At 39.8% G+C, this 18,675-nt stretch overlaps 1 protein-coding gene across 7 annotated transcripts in view; it reads left to right on the forward strand.

The window, feature by feature from the left end:
- Positions 1-18,675, forward strand: part of gpat2 (glycerol-3-phosphate acyltransferase 2, mitochondrial) — a 107,189-nt gene that overhangs the window by 79,497 nt on the left and 9,017 nt on the right. For all 7 annotated transcript variants that reach the window (XM_027277147.1, XM_027277134.1, XM_027277141.1 and 4 more), the window contains 16 exons: positions 2,115-2,225; positions 2,559-2,629; positions 2,738-2,848; positions 3,252-3,374; positions 5,276-5,375; positions 7,146-7,279; positions 7,535-7,634; positions 9,756-9,938; positions 11,142-11,240; positions 12,383-12,465; positions 14,012-14,142; positions 14,250-14,320; positions 14,568-14,728; positions 14,866-14,969; positions 16,841-17,022; positions 17,579-17,656. In XM_027277147.1, the coding sequence (XP_027132948.1) occupies positions 2,115-2,225; positions 2,559-2,629; positions 2,738-2,848; positions 3,252-3,374; positions 5,276-5,375; positions 7,146-7,279; positions 7,535-7,634; positions 9,756-9,938; positions 11,142-11,240; positions 12,383-12,465; positions 14,012-14,142; positions 14,250-14,320; positions 14,568-14,728; positions 14,866-14,969; positions 16,841-17,022; positions 17,579-17,656 (1,842 nt within the window). The remainder of the gene's footprint in view (positions 1-2,114; positions 2,226-2,558; positions 2,630-2,737; positions 2,849-3,251; positions 3,375-5,275; positions 5,376-7,145; positions 7,280-7,534; positions 7,635-9,755; positions 9,939-11,141; positions 11,241-12,382; positions 12,466-14,011; positions 14,143-14,249; positions 14,321-14,567; positions 14,729-14,865; positions 14,970-16,840; positions 17,023-17,578; positions 17,657-18,675) is intronic.

Consider the following 18,675-nt stretch of genomic DNA (forward strand, 5'->3'; position numbering starts at 1 on the left):
AATGTGTATGAGGGCTGGTCTTATTTTGACGCAAAGATTTGCACATTCGCAGGAATGTAGCACAACATGGAAAAGATCTCTGCCGTGCAATAAAAATACTTTGTCCATAAAATCAATGAATAATGATAGATAATATGATAAATAATCGTTCTCTCAGTAAGGATTAAACAAACCAGATACTGTTTCCTCTTGTCACATTTTTTAAAATCTGTGTCAAAACAATAGTCACGTCTTGCTTATTATAAGTGTCCCTTTTCTTCTCAATGATAATTAAGAAATAGTCCACTAACAGGCCTCCAATGTAAGTGAGGGGTTAAGACTGTAATTGGTGGTACAACAGCCACTCCATAGAAAGTGTAATCGTCTTTTTGCAGCACTCCTCATCACAAGGAGAGTAAAATAACATTCATAGACCCAGTTAAGTGTCAAAGTCATTCACGTCTAATAATTATTTGTATTCCCTGCCTTCATACTTGTGCCATTCATTGTTTCTTTTTCTCCCATCTGTCTTTATAACTTTCCTCTGAACTTGTATGGACGTTTGAATTATTGACGGTGCGATCCACACTTGAAGGCTCTGGTTCAGTCAGCTGCTCTGGTTTTCAGAATCCATCATCATCATTCAACCAGGAGAAAGTTTTATTGATTTAGGGATATTCATTAGCTCCTGTTTAAACAGCGTAATCAATCTGTATCCTAACTAACACTTCATTTCAGGCGCAGCAACAGCCCTCACACACAAACAGCATGGTAATTAGTGGTTATCGTTGGTGTTGCTCGCTGTGTTTTATCATAACACAAATATTTGTACAACTGACCAGCAGTCAACTTGCTGCAGGAGACCTTAAGTCTGGTTGATTAGTATACGCTACACAGGCCTGCTGGTGCTTCAGTACATGAGCTGTTTATGCCTGATGTGCACTGATTGCTTGATTCTGGGTCTCACATGGGCCCTGTATTAATATTTACTGCATTGCAAATTATTGAACATTCCAATGGATTCAAAGTTAACCCAATCCTTGCAACAGAGAAATCACATCAAAGTCCAAATGAAATTCAGGAGAAAATAATTTAAGCATTTAAACTGGCTGTCTTTTTCCCTCCTTTAATTTACTAGTCCTGTTTATATTTGTGAAGAGCTGGTAAAATCAAATATAGCTTGCAGACAATAATATGACATTTTATTGCCACTGACATGTTTTCTCAGCTTGTCAGACACGATGCTTACTTGCACACAACAGACTATCGACTGAGAGAACATGTTTACATGCACTGATGCAAATCCGAGCAGGTCAATAATCGGATTTTTTCTGTACCCCTGACCTTAATGTGGAAGTATGGCTTATTTTTAGCATATGTCAGAGCGCTAATGGTGCAGTGAGAGTACAGGCGCTGTTGCTTTTCTTTATAACACAAAAGTATTGTCTTAATTTTAGAAGGGGAAAAAAAACAACATTTGTATTCATTCAATCATTTTTGAGGCTACTTTGCGTGAGTTTCAGTGTGTGGGATTACTTTGAATATTAAGGCTGCATTGTTATGTGTAATGATCTCCTTTGTTCCCACCAATCTGCAGTCACCGTCAGTCAGGCACAAGTTTACATAAAAATGCTTAGAAACACACATATGCATTTACTGGACATGGCCAAGGAATCTAGATGCAGAAATTGGATTTCTCTCATTCTCTATACCAATTAGAGAAACCTGATTTGTTGTTTGAAACAATGAGATCAGGTTACTGTAGAAGAAAAGTACATTCATATGGTTACACGTATGCAGACACACTGGTTTATCCTGTTAAAAGTTAGAGTCCGATCACCATTAATTACTACATTAACGGTGTTTGTCTTATTTTGTCCACCCCAGTTATATCAAAATGAAACACCCCTCAGTTTAATGCAGTTAAAAAGCATCACAAACTATATCCTCCAACATGACCATACAATCAAATAAACACCTCTCTAATCTTATCTTAATGTTCATAAAAGTAGCATTTCTTGCAGAAGACTCGTAGACTGCATTAGTTTTAGTTAGGGTGTAGCTAATAAACAACTGGGTGTAGTTGCAATCTCTGTGAATGTGACAATGTGTAATTGTGTTTCTGTCTGTCTCAGCTGTCATGGGAACTGAAGATCAAGAAGACGCTGAAGTTGGTGCCTCCTTTTCTGGGAAAGTTCAGACCAATCGTTGGACAGTGCTGCCACCAGTGCACCCCAGACAGTCTGGTGAGTGTGCAGCATTGAGGCCAGAGAAGGTTAAAAATTAGACGAATAAGATGAGAGGTAGACTGCATGTTGATACCATCCAGTAAATGTAATTTTGTGCAGAAATTGGTTTCACGTTAAAATTACTCTGAGACTTGAGCAACTGAAATGTACTGAATTTGGATGACGCACTAATCTTGTTTAGTGAATATAAAGATACTCTCTTGGATGTCTCCATAAATGCCTTTAGCTGCTTGTGTCTTTCCTACGATGAATTGGATTGTGTCCAAGAGAGCTCATTCTGGGTTGACGCTCACACCCACGTTATCTGTCTGTTTTTTTCGGTCATGTCAGAGCAAGAAGACTGGCCAAAACTTTTTCCTCGGCTTCCATGACTTGTTGAAAGTCAACGAGACGCACACCAGGTATTGATAGTATTCAGTACTCAGTCAAACACAAACAAGGCTTTTCAGTCCCAGCACAACTCACCCATGCACATTGTCTGCCTTTTAACTGTGTGTCCTCCATCGTAGGTATCGAGGCTGGCTTGTGCGGAGGGTATGCTGTGTGCTGTTTGTGAGTGGGTGCAAGGTTTACGCAAGCCCTGCTAACAACAGACTGGAGAGAGTCTGTCAGAGCAACAGGTACCTGAGGAGAAAGAGAAACAGGAGGAGAGATGCCAGAGGAGAGTAAATAAATGATATGTTTAGATACAGAAAATGCAGTTCTGGTCACAGGGAAAGAGAAAGGAGGAGATAAAAGACAAAGAAAGAGAGAAAATGAAAGCGATCATGGGGTCTCTGCGGAGTAAATGGAGAGAAGTGGAATAACTTTGGACTGTCGTCACACTTTAGCTATCTCTGTCACCAAGTCCTCAGTATATATTTGTTGTCTTCTCTCCTTCTGTGTAATTGAGTTTAACCTTTATGTAACCTCTTTACTCAGAGCTGTTGTTGTCTTACTGGAAGACGGGTGTTTGCCCTGCGTGTAGCACAGAAGAGCCTTTGTGCTGTGGTAACTCTGCTGTCCTGTGACCATGTGTTTCAGGGTGAAGGAGGCGCTCACAGCTGAGCATAATGCACCAGAGGGGGGAGACAGCCGAGGGCAGATCAACCGCCTCTCACCATTCCTCCCCCTCATTAACACCTGCATCATCCCGAGCCTCTTACGGTCTGTGTTTGTTTATGTGTGTGGCCCCATGGGCAAAGAGCAAAGTTCACAGATTGCTGTTTATTGTTTATTCATGAATAAAAGACGTATGTGTATTGATTTAAAGCTGCACTTATGCAGCCCTTTCGCTTAGCAGTAACAAGAAATTAATATGCTCTACATTACCAGTGTGATTGAAGTAAAATAGAGTTGCAATGAGCCACTAGTTGAAAGCTTTCTTTTAATGACATTCCCCGGTGTTTTTAAAAGACATAGTGATATGATGGGATTTGTTGTGGCCATGAGTTTAAATTGTTGCAACTTAATGGATAAATCTGGTGATATTCTGTATTTGTCTTGTCAACAAATCCCATTAGAAGACCAAAGACAATAATTAATTGATCTAACAAGCATTGTGTTGCCAAATCCTGATCTTATTCCTCTGTGCCACACATCCTCCATCATTGTCAAAAAAACAATTAAACACATCAGTGAGCCACACTGTTGCACTAGACATGTTTTTTCATTAACAAGCAATGAGCCCTGTCGTCTATTTTGAGTCAGTCTGCCATAAATACCCAGCAGAGCACCAAATCTATGGCTAAAAATTAAATGCATTGTTTGAGTCATGTGTGCTTAAAAACTACAGTGCCCAGCTGTTTTTAAATCAAGTTTATATTCATGATTTTCAAAGGTTCAAATGGACTGGGATGGTTTTGAGAGAGAGACTTTTGGCCTTTTCATGGGATTTGTTGACAATAAGAAAAGAGTACTGCCAGCCTTATCCTCAAAGTATCGATATACCCAAGAGCTTCAGCTGCCATTACTTTGGAGAAGAAGCCAGTCAGAAACAATTTGTGGTGCAGTTTGATGCCATTGCTGAAAAATTCATCAAAATAGACCATAAATATGAAATAATCCAATTTATCTTTAGAGAAGAATTTGAGGCTTTGGGATTAGATTTAAAATATATATGATTATATTTTCTTGCACAGTTCGTTGTGGGATTTTTTCTTACTGATGCTTACCAGCTGGCAGTCACCTAACATTGTAGTTCTTGGGCCCCTACATGGCCAAAATGACGGTGATCAGCAATAAGATAAAAATGTGAGAAATAAAAACACTAGGTACAGTTTTCATAAACCTGGTGCCACCTGACAAGACAAAGACTCTATGGTTTGTATACTGTGCTACTAAACATGGATGTTATTTCACTGAATATTTCATGTGTAGCTACACTCGGGTGCATAGTAATGCTCGGCCAGTCGTCCTGCTCTTCAAGATGACTGACAGTTGTTGAGGCATAAACTCGGCCACGGGCAGTGGAGGACATGTAGCACACTTCGATCGCCCCCCACCCCCACCGTGAAGAGATGCGTGTTGTATTTTGAATTGAAATTGGGTGTTATGACTCTGTCAGGTCTTAAGAGCCTGTTGCTGTAGCTACAGATAGTATTGGATTTCTGCAAATGTCTTGTGAAATGGAGTGGAAACCTTTTGATTTAGATTTTCTTTTTTTATTTAAGAAACTTTTTTTTTGGCTTTCTTTTAGTCGTCAAAATCTGCCCTGTACTTACATCCTCAGTCTTCGTCTCTTTCTACAGCCCTCACACGCTCCCCCCTCTTTATCGCTTTCAGTTTCGCCTGATGTCATCAGTTTCTTTATTTATCTTACTGTATCTGCACTTTGTTGCACTCCCATTTATCTCATTTACATGTTGTCACACTTAACTCAATCCTCACTTTGATACCCATTATTGGCATTTCTTCTTGGCTTCACCACTATCTATCGATTATAACATATATCATTATTCTTGTGCACATTGTCCCTCTCTCCTCGTTATCTCCAGTGATTGATCTTAAACCTTTTCTTTCTACTGTTCTTCTATACATCTCTCCAACCACTATCCACTCCTGAATAGGTTCGTGGGCTGGGTGGTGCTGAAGATGTTTGCTTCCATATTCGACAGTATTCAAGTTAACCTCAACCATCTGCCAGCTTTGCACAGAGCCTCACAAGAGGTACAAGTCTCATATGCAGATAAAATGTCCTAACTATTTTGTTCACAGATGAGTAAATGTGCCCAGAACTGCTACTAGCTAGTGTCAATTTGTCCTGGAAAGAACATTTTGTATTTGAACACAGATACTATGATGTTTTGGTCCCACTCTCAGGGTGTGAAACTAGGCTGTGCTCTGACATCTAATGAGTTGATAAATAGCTACAGCCCCATCTGTACACATACACTACATGTCATAGTCAACAAAAATGTAAGAATATTTAGTATTTCAGTGTTTTTCAAGTATGGTAACTTTTAAAAGTCTGTTTAAAAAAATAGCTAAAACCTTGGAGTTTTACTTACTTACTTGTACTAATTATTTTGAGTTGTTTTTTTTTACTGAAGACTACACAACTCTAATTACATGGATGACTAAATAAATAAAGTAAATAAGTCTGAGTCAGGCTGCTGTGCAAGATGGGCATGAATGGATCCAGTGAACTGTGTCTTTAGCTTTGATCTCACTGAAATGTAGTCTGTTATATAAATGAAGACAAAACCACCAGGAAATCATTCTAGTGATGCTCATGGTTTTCATTAGTGCATTCTTGAAACCTGGAAATAGGAGGACTGTGTGTAAAATGGGTTCAGGTCTTTATTCATCCGGTGTGTTTTTCGTATTTTGTTCGTATTTTTACATTTATTTCACACAGATTTGTGTAGTGTGAATGGTTGTTTGTTTCTGTGTGCCCTGTAATGAACTGGTGACTTGTACAAGGTGTACCCTATCTCTTGCCCTAAGTCAGCTGGGATAGGCCCCAGCCAACAGTGGTTACAGATGATAGATGGATGGATTAGTATAAGGAAGGACATGTTTCATTGTGCAGATGCTTGTGGCACTCTCATCATGAATTACATGTCTTCCATCTATTTAACGTCTACCAAATTTTAATAATAAACTAATTCATATGACGTGATTGTAACTGATAATAAATGAGTGAGAGTCTTGACAGGTTTGTTGGAAAGATAAACGATGACAAACAAAAATGAAAAAGCAATAAAATAGTTTCATCATGGCTTCAAATTACTAAGCAATACTCTTGACTAGTTACATTTGCTATTATTGCAGCACTTTTATTGCAGACTTTATTAGCTTTTTTACTGTAGTGATGCTAACCAAAGTACAATCATTTTTTATTGCCCTGCTTTGACTTCACTCTATGTGTAACTGAGTTTGTGATAGTAACTCTTCATCTCTCTATAATTAAGTAAAAAAATCAAATGCTAGTCAAAAGATGAAGAACCACATACAGAATAGTGTCACATCCAGTCCCTGCTCCGCCTACTCCAGTCTCCCAGGTTCTTGCTTTATGTTTGTCACGCCCTAATCACCTGTGTATTTAAACCCTTTGTTTCCCCTTCCCCAGTGCCAGATTCCTGCAGTCCTGCAGTTGAGTCATGTGTCCGTGCCTTGTAACAACAAGAACTGTTGTTGCTCATTATATGCTGTTGTATACTGTATGTCTGTCGTCACTGAAACATACTCCGCACATATAAATCTGTAAATCTTATGAATCTCTCTATAAGTCTTTTTTTAATTAGAGTTTTTGTCAACATTCCAGTCTTCTGATATTATCTGAAACTTGTAGGGCTTGGTTATCGTTTTGATTGAATACAAGACCACAGAAACACTTCACCAATCCGTCCTCTGCACAGTCCACCATGTTTTCTGTAATGAATGACAATGTGAAGAATCTTGTTTATCTGAAGCTGCTTCTGTTCTGTAACTCAGGGATCTTTGCTGGTTTACGTGTATGTGCGTCAGAGCATCATGGACTGTGCTCTCATCCCTCTGGTGCTTCTCTGCCACAACCTGAGAGTCCCATACACTGTATCTCCCCTCCAGATTAACAGCTACTCCCTAAGGTATAGTCTTACCCGCATACAAACCCAGCAAGTTGTACTGAGATAACAAGTATGCAGAACATGGCGTATCTTCCCCGTCAAACAATGCACACACTTTTTGCCAAAAATAAAGAGGCTGAAGGCTGAATTTATGGCTTTTATTCACAGCAGTCAGTTAAATTTTAAAACACAGTATGAAGATGCTTTATTGCTCCAAACTTATTAAATTAAACTTGTTATATCTGAGATACAGTATTCTCTATTCCTGTCCTCTAGATCAATCATGCAGAAAGTAGGTGTGGTCCTCCTGCCGCCCTCTGCTGTGACTGAGCAGGACGCTGAGCTGGACAGTCTGTACTCAATGGTCATGACCTCTGTAAGTCTGCCGTGTTTCAGTGGTTTGAGGTTACGATAATGTACAATGTAGTAGAAGTAATTCAGTGATGAGCACCCAAAAACAAAACATGTTGCATGCACGATGAGCATGCTAAAATGCTGATGATTACCAGGTATCCTGTGTACAATAATATGTTAGTGTGCTAACATTTGCTGTGTAGCAGAAAGTAGGTCTGAGGATGATGGATGTCTTCACAGGTAGTTGTCATTGACTACATTTTTGGACAAATTAAATAGTAATCTGGTCTAATCCAGTAGTGATATAATATCAATATATGATGGAGATGATGCATATCTCTTACCCAGTGTCATGGCAATCCACTGAATTGTAAGAGAGAGATAATAAAGTTCTGACCAAAGTGGTGGACCGACAAACCCTATCTAAAATCTATTTATTTTAAGTATCGTGGTCACTTAATATTAATTTGAAGAAACTACGTGAGGCTATTTTACAGATTAGCCTTGATCATAATGGAGTGATGCCCACTTCCTTCCACCTACAGTCACCTAAAGATGTACCTTGGGTTTCAAATTAAAACATGAATAAAATCAGTTAAAAATCAGTTAAGTTCAGTAACTCCAGCCCTTTTTGCAAAGCTCCCCTGGGAAGGCTTCCAGCCACTGTTTACACATATGCAAATATCCATTTCAACAGTCAAAAGCTAATTCAGGTTTCATGTACCCTTTTCTCAGAGTCACCAACCATAAAAACACCCTCTTGGTACAAACCATTCCAGCCTGACAATTGGAGCAGTTCCTCATTAGCTGCGTATGTGAACCAAAAAACAGTCTGTTTACAAGTAGATGGGAACGAAGCACTGGGCCATGAATCAGAAAACATGTTGCTAATGCATTTTTGAAAAAAATATAGACAGCAGGTAATTATATAAAATTGCAGGGTAAGCAAAAGATACCTGTCCTTGTAATTTGGCTGTTTGGTGTATGTGCCGTCAGTTCAATTCATATTCGCTCTCATGCACATGTTTTTCATTGTTCTCTGTGGTGGAGTGTTATCACAGTGAGCTCCTCAGTCAGAATACAACCTACCTTTTCATCTTCTCCCTCATTCCCCAATCTCATACTGTTCCCTATTCATTCACAAAATTACCAAGAGGTCTGAGTTTTGCTATAGAGATTGCAGCTTTCGAGTTTGTCGGAGTGACAAAGCAATGAGGAGAGGGTGGAGAAATGAGAAGAATCGTGGCTAGTTTGATTGTGTGAGCTTGGCAGGCCTGAGCAGGTTGTTTCTATTTTTATAAAGAAAGTTAGAAATTTGTGGATTTTTTTTTTCACTTATTTTGGTGATTAATGTGGCCTGTAAAGGCTCCCTGTCTCTTCCATCTATCACACTTTCCTCTAGTACCTTCCTTGCACTCTTTGTCTAAAGCTGTGTTTCATCAATGATCAACTCCAGTCCTCCATTAATACCTTCCTTTATCTTTGTATCTAGCAAGGGAGCACTTTTGTGCTTTGTGTAAGTTTGCCTAAAGACGTATTTCATTTGGAGGAGTTACTTGCTTTATTAAGATCAATATTGTGCTATACGGCTCAATAAAACGGCTCAGTCCGTCTGACATTAATCTACAAGGCTAGAGCCACAGTGGAACATAAACAGGTTATTTATGAGTGACAGTGTGAGTAGTTTTTTTTTTTTTTTTCATTGTGCATTTATGTGAGTAAGCATATTGACTGTGCGTGAGAAAGCAGGCTTGTTTATTGGTTGTATTTCAATGTTAATAGACCTTTATTGTTTATTGAGTGTAGGCCTGCTTAGCTGCTGTTCAATGGTAATTGAATTTCCCTTGTCTGTAAGGGGAAAACAGTACTTGGGGCAAGGGAAATGTCTCTGAATGTCATGAAGTGTCCCCCAAAGTCTCTTTTTATTTCATCTCTTTATCCTGCTTGCTTCCTGCATTTTGACTTCTCCTCCCTCTGCTGCCCTGCTCTTTGTTTTCCCTCCAAAATCTGTTTTGTATTGCTTATGTATATTTTAGAAATGCATGGCAAGCATTTTATGTTAATTGCTCCCCTTCTGCCAGGATTTCCAGACCTTTGTCTCTGCCGTCTTTCTCTCTCCCCTTCCAATTTCCTCTTCCCTCAGCTGGTACGTGAGCTGCTACATGAGGGCCAGGCGCTAAGTGTTGGTGTGTCAGCGGAGTCTGGCCGAGGTGGCCAGTGGCTGGCTCGCATCAGACAGCTCATCAAAGAGGGATCTGTCCCTGATGTCAGTCTGGTCCCTGTGGGCATCTCCTATGACTGTGTGCCCAAGACCAAGAACATACAGGTGGATCAGTGTAAACACACACTCGCAAGCACACACATACACCACTTAATAAAAGCCATTTGTAATGTCCTCAGGAGCAAGTGAACATGTTTTGTTTAGAGCAGAGATTTTCAAACTGTCAAGTGTGCCTCCTCAGGGGGTCGTGGAGAAAGAAGCAAAGATGCTGTCTGAGGTGAAGAGGACAAGCACTGTTCTAAAAACATTAGGAAGTCAGTTATTGTAGTTTGGCTATAGCCTACTTATCAATATGTCCAACACTCTGAGACACAGTTCTTGGAGGAAATGAAGGTACTTTAAAAGCTTAATGCCCAATTTTCTTTTTTTGAACACACAGATAAACACATATTTTCTGATTCAATGTGACTTAGACTTTCTGAGGAAGTGTCAGTATCTTCCATAAATCTGCTTCACAGAAAAACACTCTCTCTATAACTAGCACAAGTTTAAGCTTTCCTCAGTATTAAAATAATCCAGTGACTTTTAATGGTGCTAAAATGTAAACAAATGTGTTAGTCCACAGCATAAGTCACTGAATACAAGGCAATAAAATAACTCACTCTTTTAATGTCCACCAAAACATTAGAGTGTGGTGTTCCCCCAAATAAGAGTAAGACAAAGTCTATTAATATTAACTTTTTTCATGTTGCAGTATCTATATTTTAGATATAGATATCTGTATTTTAGCAGCAGTGTCAAAAATAACTCTAATCCTGCTTTAATGGGAAAACAAAACAGCCTGTAAAGATCCAGAATACAACTATGAGTCTTGTTTCACAACTTTGCACTCTAAACTCTCACTGGCCAGCATTAGTTGATTAGTTAAGGTTTGCATTTAATTTTTTCAAAGCTCTTAGTCTATTAGTGATTGCTATTAGTCCCCATTAGTCTTGCCCCCTGTTATCTGCACTTTGAGACAATTCTGGAGAGTGGGTGTTACTCTTGGTTAATTGCCATAATAAGGTCCTCGCCTCACCATTTTATTCTGTCATTCACACACAGTGCACACAGAGTACTGTACACACAGTTCCACGACTGATACACACACTCTCAGACGGGCTATTTATCATGGTGCACATCTTAGGAACTGCTCATTAGTGATATTGCTGCTGTAATGTCTGTCCTGAAGGCAAGGCCTCATTATGATATAATCGCACTTCTGTGAATGTGTGTGTCTGTGTGTGTGCATTTTATATATCCTCACAGGTTGGCTTAAGCTCCTTGTTGCCGTTGCTGTGGTCTCTTCTCTGGAGGCGGCCAGGAGGAGGTGTGAGGATCCACTTTGCTCAGCCCTTTTCTCTCAAGGTACAGAGCAGAAGGAGAATATAATCAATATAACCATAGGCCTGCTTATCTTTTCCAGAAGTGGTTTCCAACCTTTTTGGCTTGCGACCCTTTAAAATGTAGCCACATGTGACACCTCACCACAGGTGTGGGCCTAAAAGTGGTGTTTTCCTACCTCTGATAGTTAGATGATTATTTTACAATTTTGTACCAGATTTTTCTACTACCTTTTTATCTTTTCATCATCATCTTGTGACCCCATCATATTTATCTTGGGACCCCTTGTGGGGTTACAGCCCCCAAATTCAAAACCACTGATTTACAGGTGAGGTAAGACAGGCAACAAATAAGGCTTGTACTAAATCACACTAAACTTGGAGGTGGACCAACTACATTACCTTCAGCAAATACATGTTGGATTAGTTTTTAATTAATTTAATTAATTGTTTTATCCTTACTTCAAACGTATATAAATAATTTTGTCCTTATTTAGATAAAAGAGAATATTAGAATTTCAGGCATTGTGAAACAGAGAAGATGTTGCATTTCCATACATGAATATTTACTGCCATAAGAAACTGTTGACAGAGTGAGGATAGTTTGCATTGGGGCTTTAAGGTAACTTGTAGGCTGCTGTAATTGAATTTGGCCAAAAGGATGCTGCTGAAAGTTTTCCAGAATGTTTTAGTAGTTTTGGTTTTGATATCGTTTGTTGTTGGCCAGAGTTTGTTTGAACAGAGCCAGCATTTGCTTCCAGTTGTGGAGCGTATTTAGTTCATCCAGGAATAGAATCAGAAATACCTCTCAGTATAATGCAGTATAGTTCAAAAGAACCACAAACAGCAGCCTCCAAAATTATCCCAAAGTTCTCTCTAAAACAGTTTCAACAAAAACTGAACGTTGTAACAATAGTAAGATTTATCGCCGACAGCATTAGTTTTACCTTTATGTACTGCAACTGAGTGAAGCTGAGGATGATCATAATCATAGAGGAATGGGCTGCTGCAATAATAGTTTGAATTAAAAAGTTTTAATGCAAACTTTTTCTAATTTTCTTTGCTTGATTTAGCAGAGCATCAATATTGAATGATTCAGAGATACCACTTTGCAGCCCTTTGAGGGTGCATGCGTGCATCTGTACTTTTGTGTGTTTGTGTGTGTAGGAGATGTGTGAGTCAGGGAGGTGCAGAGTGGATGAATGGCTCCCTCTACAGGACTTGTTGCTGCCTGTTATCCTCGACAACAGGTAATCAAACCACCTGTGTACACACCTTTATGCACAAGTGAATGCTCATATGAGAACAAACCACAATGGGGTTCATGTTTGGCTTGAGTTTTATCTAACATCTGTGAAATTGAAAAGTTACTTTCTCTTTAAACTTTGAAGATAAACTTTCCATTAAACCTCGGATCTGGCACAGACACGATACAGGCTCCAATGAAAGTTTTCATCTTCTTAGGCTCGGTCCAATTACCATCAACATTACACAGTCTGCCTGTGAAAAAGATAACAGAAAGAAAATAACATCCTCGCTCAATCTCTGCTTGGCTTCTGACGAGCAAAGTGGCTTCTCCCTTCATATATTTAATTCTTCTGAGAGAAAACGAGCATTATGCTGGGGTAAAAACTGCACGAGTGAAAGAGAAAGCAAGTGATAGAGGGCTAGTTAGATTGGATTGTTATCAGCATGTGAGCAGTCCTTTGTGCATGTCTACATTTAAAGGCCCCGGTACTTAACAAAGCACGTCTGCAATGCTTTCTCGTTCTGTTTGCCTCCGGCTGCTGAAATTTCAGCTTTTTCTATTCCCACGTATAAAAAATGCAGCAAATGTGAGGGCTACTATAATGAAAATTAAAGATCCTCTCATGAAAGCACTTGTTTTATTTCTTGTTTGAGGTGAACACTGCCAGATGAGACGCAACTCTCTAATACAGCACTGTCCCTCTATCACACATGCACAGCTAAGACAAATAAACAACACGCTCATATCACTCTGGCGCAGCGTCAGATAAGCAGCTCATAACATATCACACACCTCCATTTTTGAGTGCTATAGCTGCTATTCTGTATGCTTGTATCCACTCAGTCTACTTTGTTATTTCACCCACTCCTTTTGATCTCAGAAATATAGATTATATAAATCATCTCAGAGTTTTTAGATACAAATGTTGTAATAAGAGTAAATAAATCATTAATGATTTTTTATTCAATGCAATATAATTAAATGAAGCGGTTCCCTTTTTTAGCTGGAGTAAATAATACTTAAACTGGCATTCAGATACATCAGGTGAACAGCTAGTCTATTTGTATGTGAGTGCTGTCAAACAAACTTTTGATTGAATAAAAAAGTCAATCAATAATTGGCCTTCCACACCAACAGCAGGACACAGTGACGTTAGTTTCCTTGCTGAGGAGTTGTGCAGCCTGTTGTCTGCAACTCTTCACCTAACAGCTCACTGTGGCTGCTCTAAATAGCAAACAGTAAACACTGAGGCTGATAGCAATGAGATAAAATTGTGCTAGATTACATGCATGAACCGCTTCATGCGAGTCCCTCCTACTTTTGAAGGCACAGGATTGACAGACTCCAACATTAATAATAAAAACAACTAAATAAAGCGGTCATGCATCCATCCACCCCTCAACTTACAATACTTAACAATTTAATTACATTAAATGGTTATTGTTTTCAAGAAAATCCTGAGAATTAAAACTATAGCCAAGTATAAGTCAGTTGAGATGACCTACAATACTTTTTTCATCTTTCCTCATCTCACTTTTTCCCTGAAGGACCAACAGTGTGTTTGGGCGGAGGAGGATGTCGTGGCTCCTGCCTTCTTCTCATTATGCTTCTGAACTCAAAGAGCCAACTCATCCAGAGAGAGACCTGAGCATCGCTATCATCCTCCACCTCATCTACTGTAGGTCCAGGTTTATAGACCCCTGAGTGATGAATAAATCTCTCTTAATGTTATGCAAATTTGGCCACATTGTCTTTGAACTGCGTGTGTGTGTTCTCTGTTTCTAGCTGCAACCTCCTGCATGGCTGTGATGTCCACCAGTTTGGTGTCAAGTCTTTTGCTGTACAGGCGCCGCAAGGTACAAGCACCATCCCTGTGTTTGTGTTTGCTGAGCAGTTCCCCCCTTGGTGCTGTCACTGTTAAAATCTGCCCCTGCCCCTCCAAGGATCCATCAATCCTCCAAAAGGCTCATAAACAGAATTGGTTTTGGCTTTAGTTTATTACAGTGTGAGAGTGATTTCCGGACTCATACCCACCTGTGTCTAACTAATGTCACCAGATGGTAAATGCTCGTGTCTGATTTTTTCCATCTTTCTCCTCCTCAGGGCACGAGTACATCTCTGCTGTGTCGTGATGTGGCCTGGCTCACAGAGGAAGTCTTGTTCAGGAACAAAGATGTCGGTTTTGGGGGGAGTTTGGCGGAAGTTATCCACTATTCCCTCTCTCTGCTCGCCCCTCATCTCATCATAGCTGCAGTGCCATCTAGGTTTGTTTAATGTCTGTCGAAAGAAAAACAAAGAACACTGATGAGCTTTATAAAGTAAAACTGTGCTTATCCAATATCCCTTTCAGTGAAACCTCTATCTCCATTTCTCCTTTTGGTCCATGTCTGCCTCCTTCTAGCAAAGACCCTTTCATTGTGCCCCGTCCTTCTCTTGCTGCTACACTTCATCTCACCTTCCAGGCCCAGATTGTCACACACACCTTCATTTTGGAAGCTGTTGGGGGTAAGTGACTTTCGATGCATATATAGTGTGTAGCTGACAACATTTTGCCTGTAACATTTAAGCTTAAATATCATCTCGAGACCTTGTGTTCCACAGGCACCTTATTTTTCGTGGGAGATCTTGGCTGTAGCGCTGACTGTTGGCATGTCAGTATAAAAAATCAGTCTGAAACTTTGACATTTTTAAAGTTTAAGTGCTTGATATTCTCAATGTGCTTGGCTTTGAGCAGTGTCATGGTACTGTACAAGCAGCAGCACTAAATGTAAAAAAAGAAGCAGGTGATGTGAGGCCAGGTCATCAGTGCAGTGCAGTTTTTCAGCTGGTTTCAACTCTGTCCGTTCTTGTATGTTATTATCTTCTGATTTCCAGCTTGTTTATGTGTAGATATGAAACATCAAGTGCTGCTCCTCTAAGCAGTGAATCAATCCTAGAAATCAGGCAACAGATATGAGACCATACTTCAACTTAAATACGCTGATTTACCACAAACCAGGCTTCTTAAGGTTACAGTGTGCTGTTTGACAACTTTTGATCTAATCTAATTAAAAGATCTAATGAAATCTAATCAAAATTCTAATTAATACAGTGTTGCATTATAAATTGTGTGTGTGAGAGACAGAGTCTGCTTTGTCTAACTAAATTAACTTGGTGTTGTAATATATACTCTGTAGCAAGTTTATTTGGAGCACATAACTAAAAGTCTAATACAACAGTCCTGCAATAAATAAATGTTTTACTGTTCAGTTAAAAAAGACTGGACTTTATAGAATTGCCCTGTTGACACAGAGACTACACTGCACTGCACTTTCATTGTTCCAAAGGGAAGAACTTGCCCATGCACTAAAAGTACTGTGTTGTGCAGTGCTCCATGCTAACTTCTAACATTTGTAAGCACTGTTATTATCTCATCTACAATCAAATTCAGTAACTACAATGCAGCATGTACTTAAATATTTGCTGTTTTGTTTCTAGATATGATGCTAACAGACAGACTAGGGTGAAGGCTCATATAATGCAGCCCCGTTTTAGTATTGTTGGAGGAGTTAAAAATAATGTGGTGCTTTGAAGTGTAGGAAGCTACTTCTCCTGCATGATTCATTATTCCTGCATGCCTTGTTTTGGTTGTATAGGAAGTGAAGCTGGTGGGCAGTGGACTGTGAGCTGCTGAAAGCATCTGCGTAGCAGATTAATACGTAGCTGCTATCCTCAAGTGATGAAAAAATAATTTCAATCAGATATATTGTTGTGTAATAATGTATTCAGCGTTTGTCTTCCGAGCTTTGATTCAGTATCTAAATGGAGTGTGAAGGCGCTTGTTTAGGGATGAGAACAATCTAGATGTCAGGATTTTCCCACCAGCACATGAAAGCAGGATATGAAGGATAAAAAGTACAAATAAAGAGATAACACTTGTTTAAAGGGCGGAAATCCTACCGCAGGGCTAATGGAGTTGATCCATTAGCCCTGCGGTTCTCAGTGCGTGGGGCGTGCCCCCCTGGTGGGGAATAGAGATGTGACAGGTGCAGCGGGCCAAAAGTTCTGGGAGTCTCCCGCATATTGATAGCAGCTTCCTTCCTGTGTGTGTGTGTGTGTGTGTGTGGTTGGGATGTCTGCTTTATCAATGCCATTCTTTAATTTGATGATATTGAGTTAGAATTTAGATACAACATGATGTTACTTGAAAATGTTAAGCTTGGCGTATGTGTCCATGTTTCAGCCAAGCCATCTTTCAGATTTGAGATAGTTTTGCTGAGATACAAACCCAAGCCTACTTACGTTTGATGATACCAACCACCAGTCATCTCACCTGGTGTTTGTGCTTGAAGATCTGGAGCAAATGATCGAATATTAATGTGTGCTTTTGTTCTTAGCATGTGCAGTATCAGCCATGCTGTGCGAGGTGGCCAGCAGTGGCGTCACAATGGTGAGGAGCAGCGGTGTGGACGGGAAGGAGGTGAAAGATGACATGGAGTTCGATGTGGTGCTCTGCCAATCTGAACTGACGGAGAGAGCCCTGCAGCTCTGCCATCTTCTGCCTCCGGGCTTCATGCCAGTGGGTTTGAATTCATATCTCCCACACACACAAAACACACACACCTACACACACACACACACACACCCCAATGTGTCTCATTCAATGGATGTTTAATGGAGCTGAACAGCCATTCATCCTGCTCTGCTGCCTCTATCTCTAGCAGAGAGTGTTTTCAAATGGTGTGTGTGTGTGTGTGTATACTGTGTATCTGTGTGCCTTTGTGTGCGGCTGTGTATGTACGTGCTCCATCAGACTGTCTTTAAAGGCTGTGCATCTGTGCCAGAAATGCTGTTCCTTTCTCTGTTTGCCCAACTTTCATTTCAGCAGCCTCTCTTTCTTGTCTCTTTTGCCTGCAGCTATGTTTTTTGCCCCATTCCTCACGGAAAACTATCGCACCTGCTCGCCAGCCATCTCTTATTCTCATCTTCTGATCTCTGTTACATCTCTACTACACACCTTATACTCTTCGTCAGCTGTCTGCTTAGATATGTGATGGGCTGAAGCTGTTTGTGCCTCTAACCTTGATCCGCCAGTTGGCTCACCTGTTCTTCACTCTTTGTCTCTCCCTCTCCAGCCCTGTCAGTCGTCCCAGAGTTTCGCACTGGATGCAGTTGACAGTCTGGTACGCTGTGGCATCCTGATTATGGAAGAAGTAAGATAAATGGACAATTTTTCTTAAACTCTACATAATTTAATGCTGCTTTGTTTTAAAAAATGGGATCTGGATTAGAGCTGGGAATCTTTGCCCGAACCTGTCGGACCGACGAGACCTGGCGGGTTTGGGCGGGTTTCGGGCATAATTTTTATCATTTGAATCGGGCCTGGGCCGGGCTCGGGCTTGCGTTATGACTTGCGCGGTAAATGAGCGATCATGTGATGCGCTTCGATCTGCGCAAATGACTCATTCTTGACTGATATGCCATATGCGCACATTTGAATAATGTCGGTCAATCAAAACAGGCCGGGCCGGGCTCGGGTCGGGCCTGACTTTGGGTCGGCCCGTTTCATGCTCTAATCTGGATAGCAATTTAAAATACTTTTTTCTCTTCATAAAGTACTTTTTTAATTGATTGATTTGAGTTTAATTACTTCTTATATATATTTCTAATACTTTATTTACTGTAGATTATCTTGACACTGAATGATTTATTCGTTTAGTTTAAAAAGCACAGAGAACTAACTAATTGTTTGTTTGGGTTTGTCCAAAACCCAATTTAATATTGTAGAAAACAGGGAAAACAAGAAGATTCTCACATTTTATTTTCCATGATGAGCTCTGAAATTTCCTTTTGACAAACATTTCCCTGATAGAGTTTAATGACTGAAAGCTTGGCTTTATGATTAAATATGGGTTGTAATATTTGCCTTACAGTTGTAATTTAATTATTATAATCACATATCTTATTATAAATTACGGTGTGAAAACAACATGAAACCTTAAAAGAGGTCACTTGTAGTGATGAACATACCGAAACACTTTTATAATGTCGTGTTTGACTGCAGTGAAAAAGTTGTCAGACACAGTTAGCGACTGGGCGATGAAGCTAGTGATGCATTCAGCAGCTAAAGTCAGATATTCCCCTCAAGAGTAAGTAGTTTATTAGAATAAGAGAAAGAAAATACCAAGAACAGAGTCAATACACAGAAAGCGACCATAAACTGACAATAAAG

The sequence above is a fragment of the Larimichthys crocea genome, chromosome III (assembly GCF_000972845.2).
Source record: "Larimichthys crocea isolate SSNF chromosome III, L_crocea_2.0, whole genome shotgun sequence".
In the NCBI taxonomy this organism is placed as follows: domain Eukaryota; kingdom Metazoa; phylum Chordata; class Actinopteri; family Sciaenidae; genus Larimichthys; species Larimichthys crocea.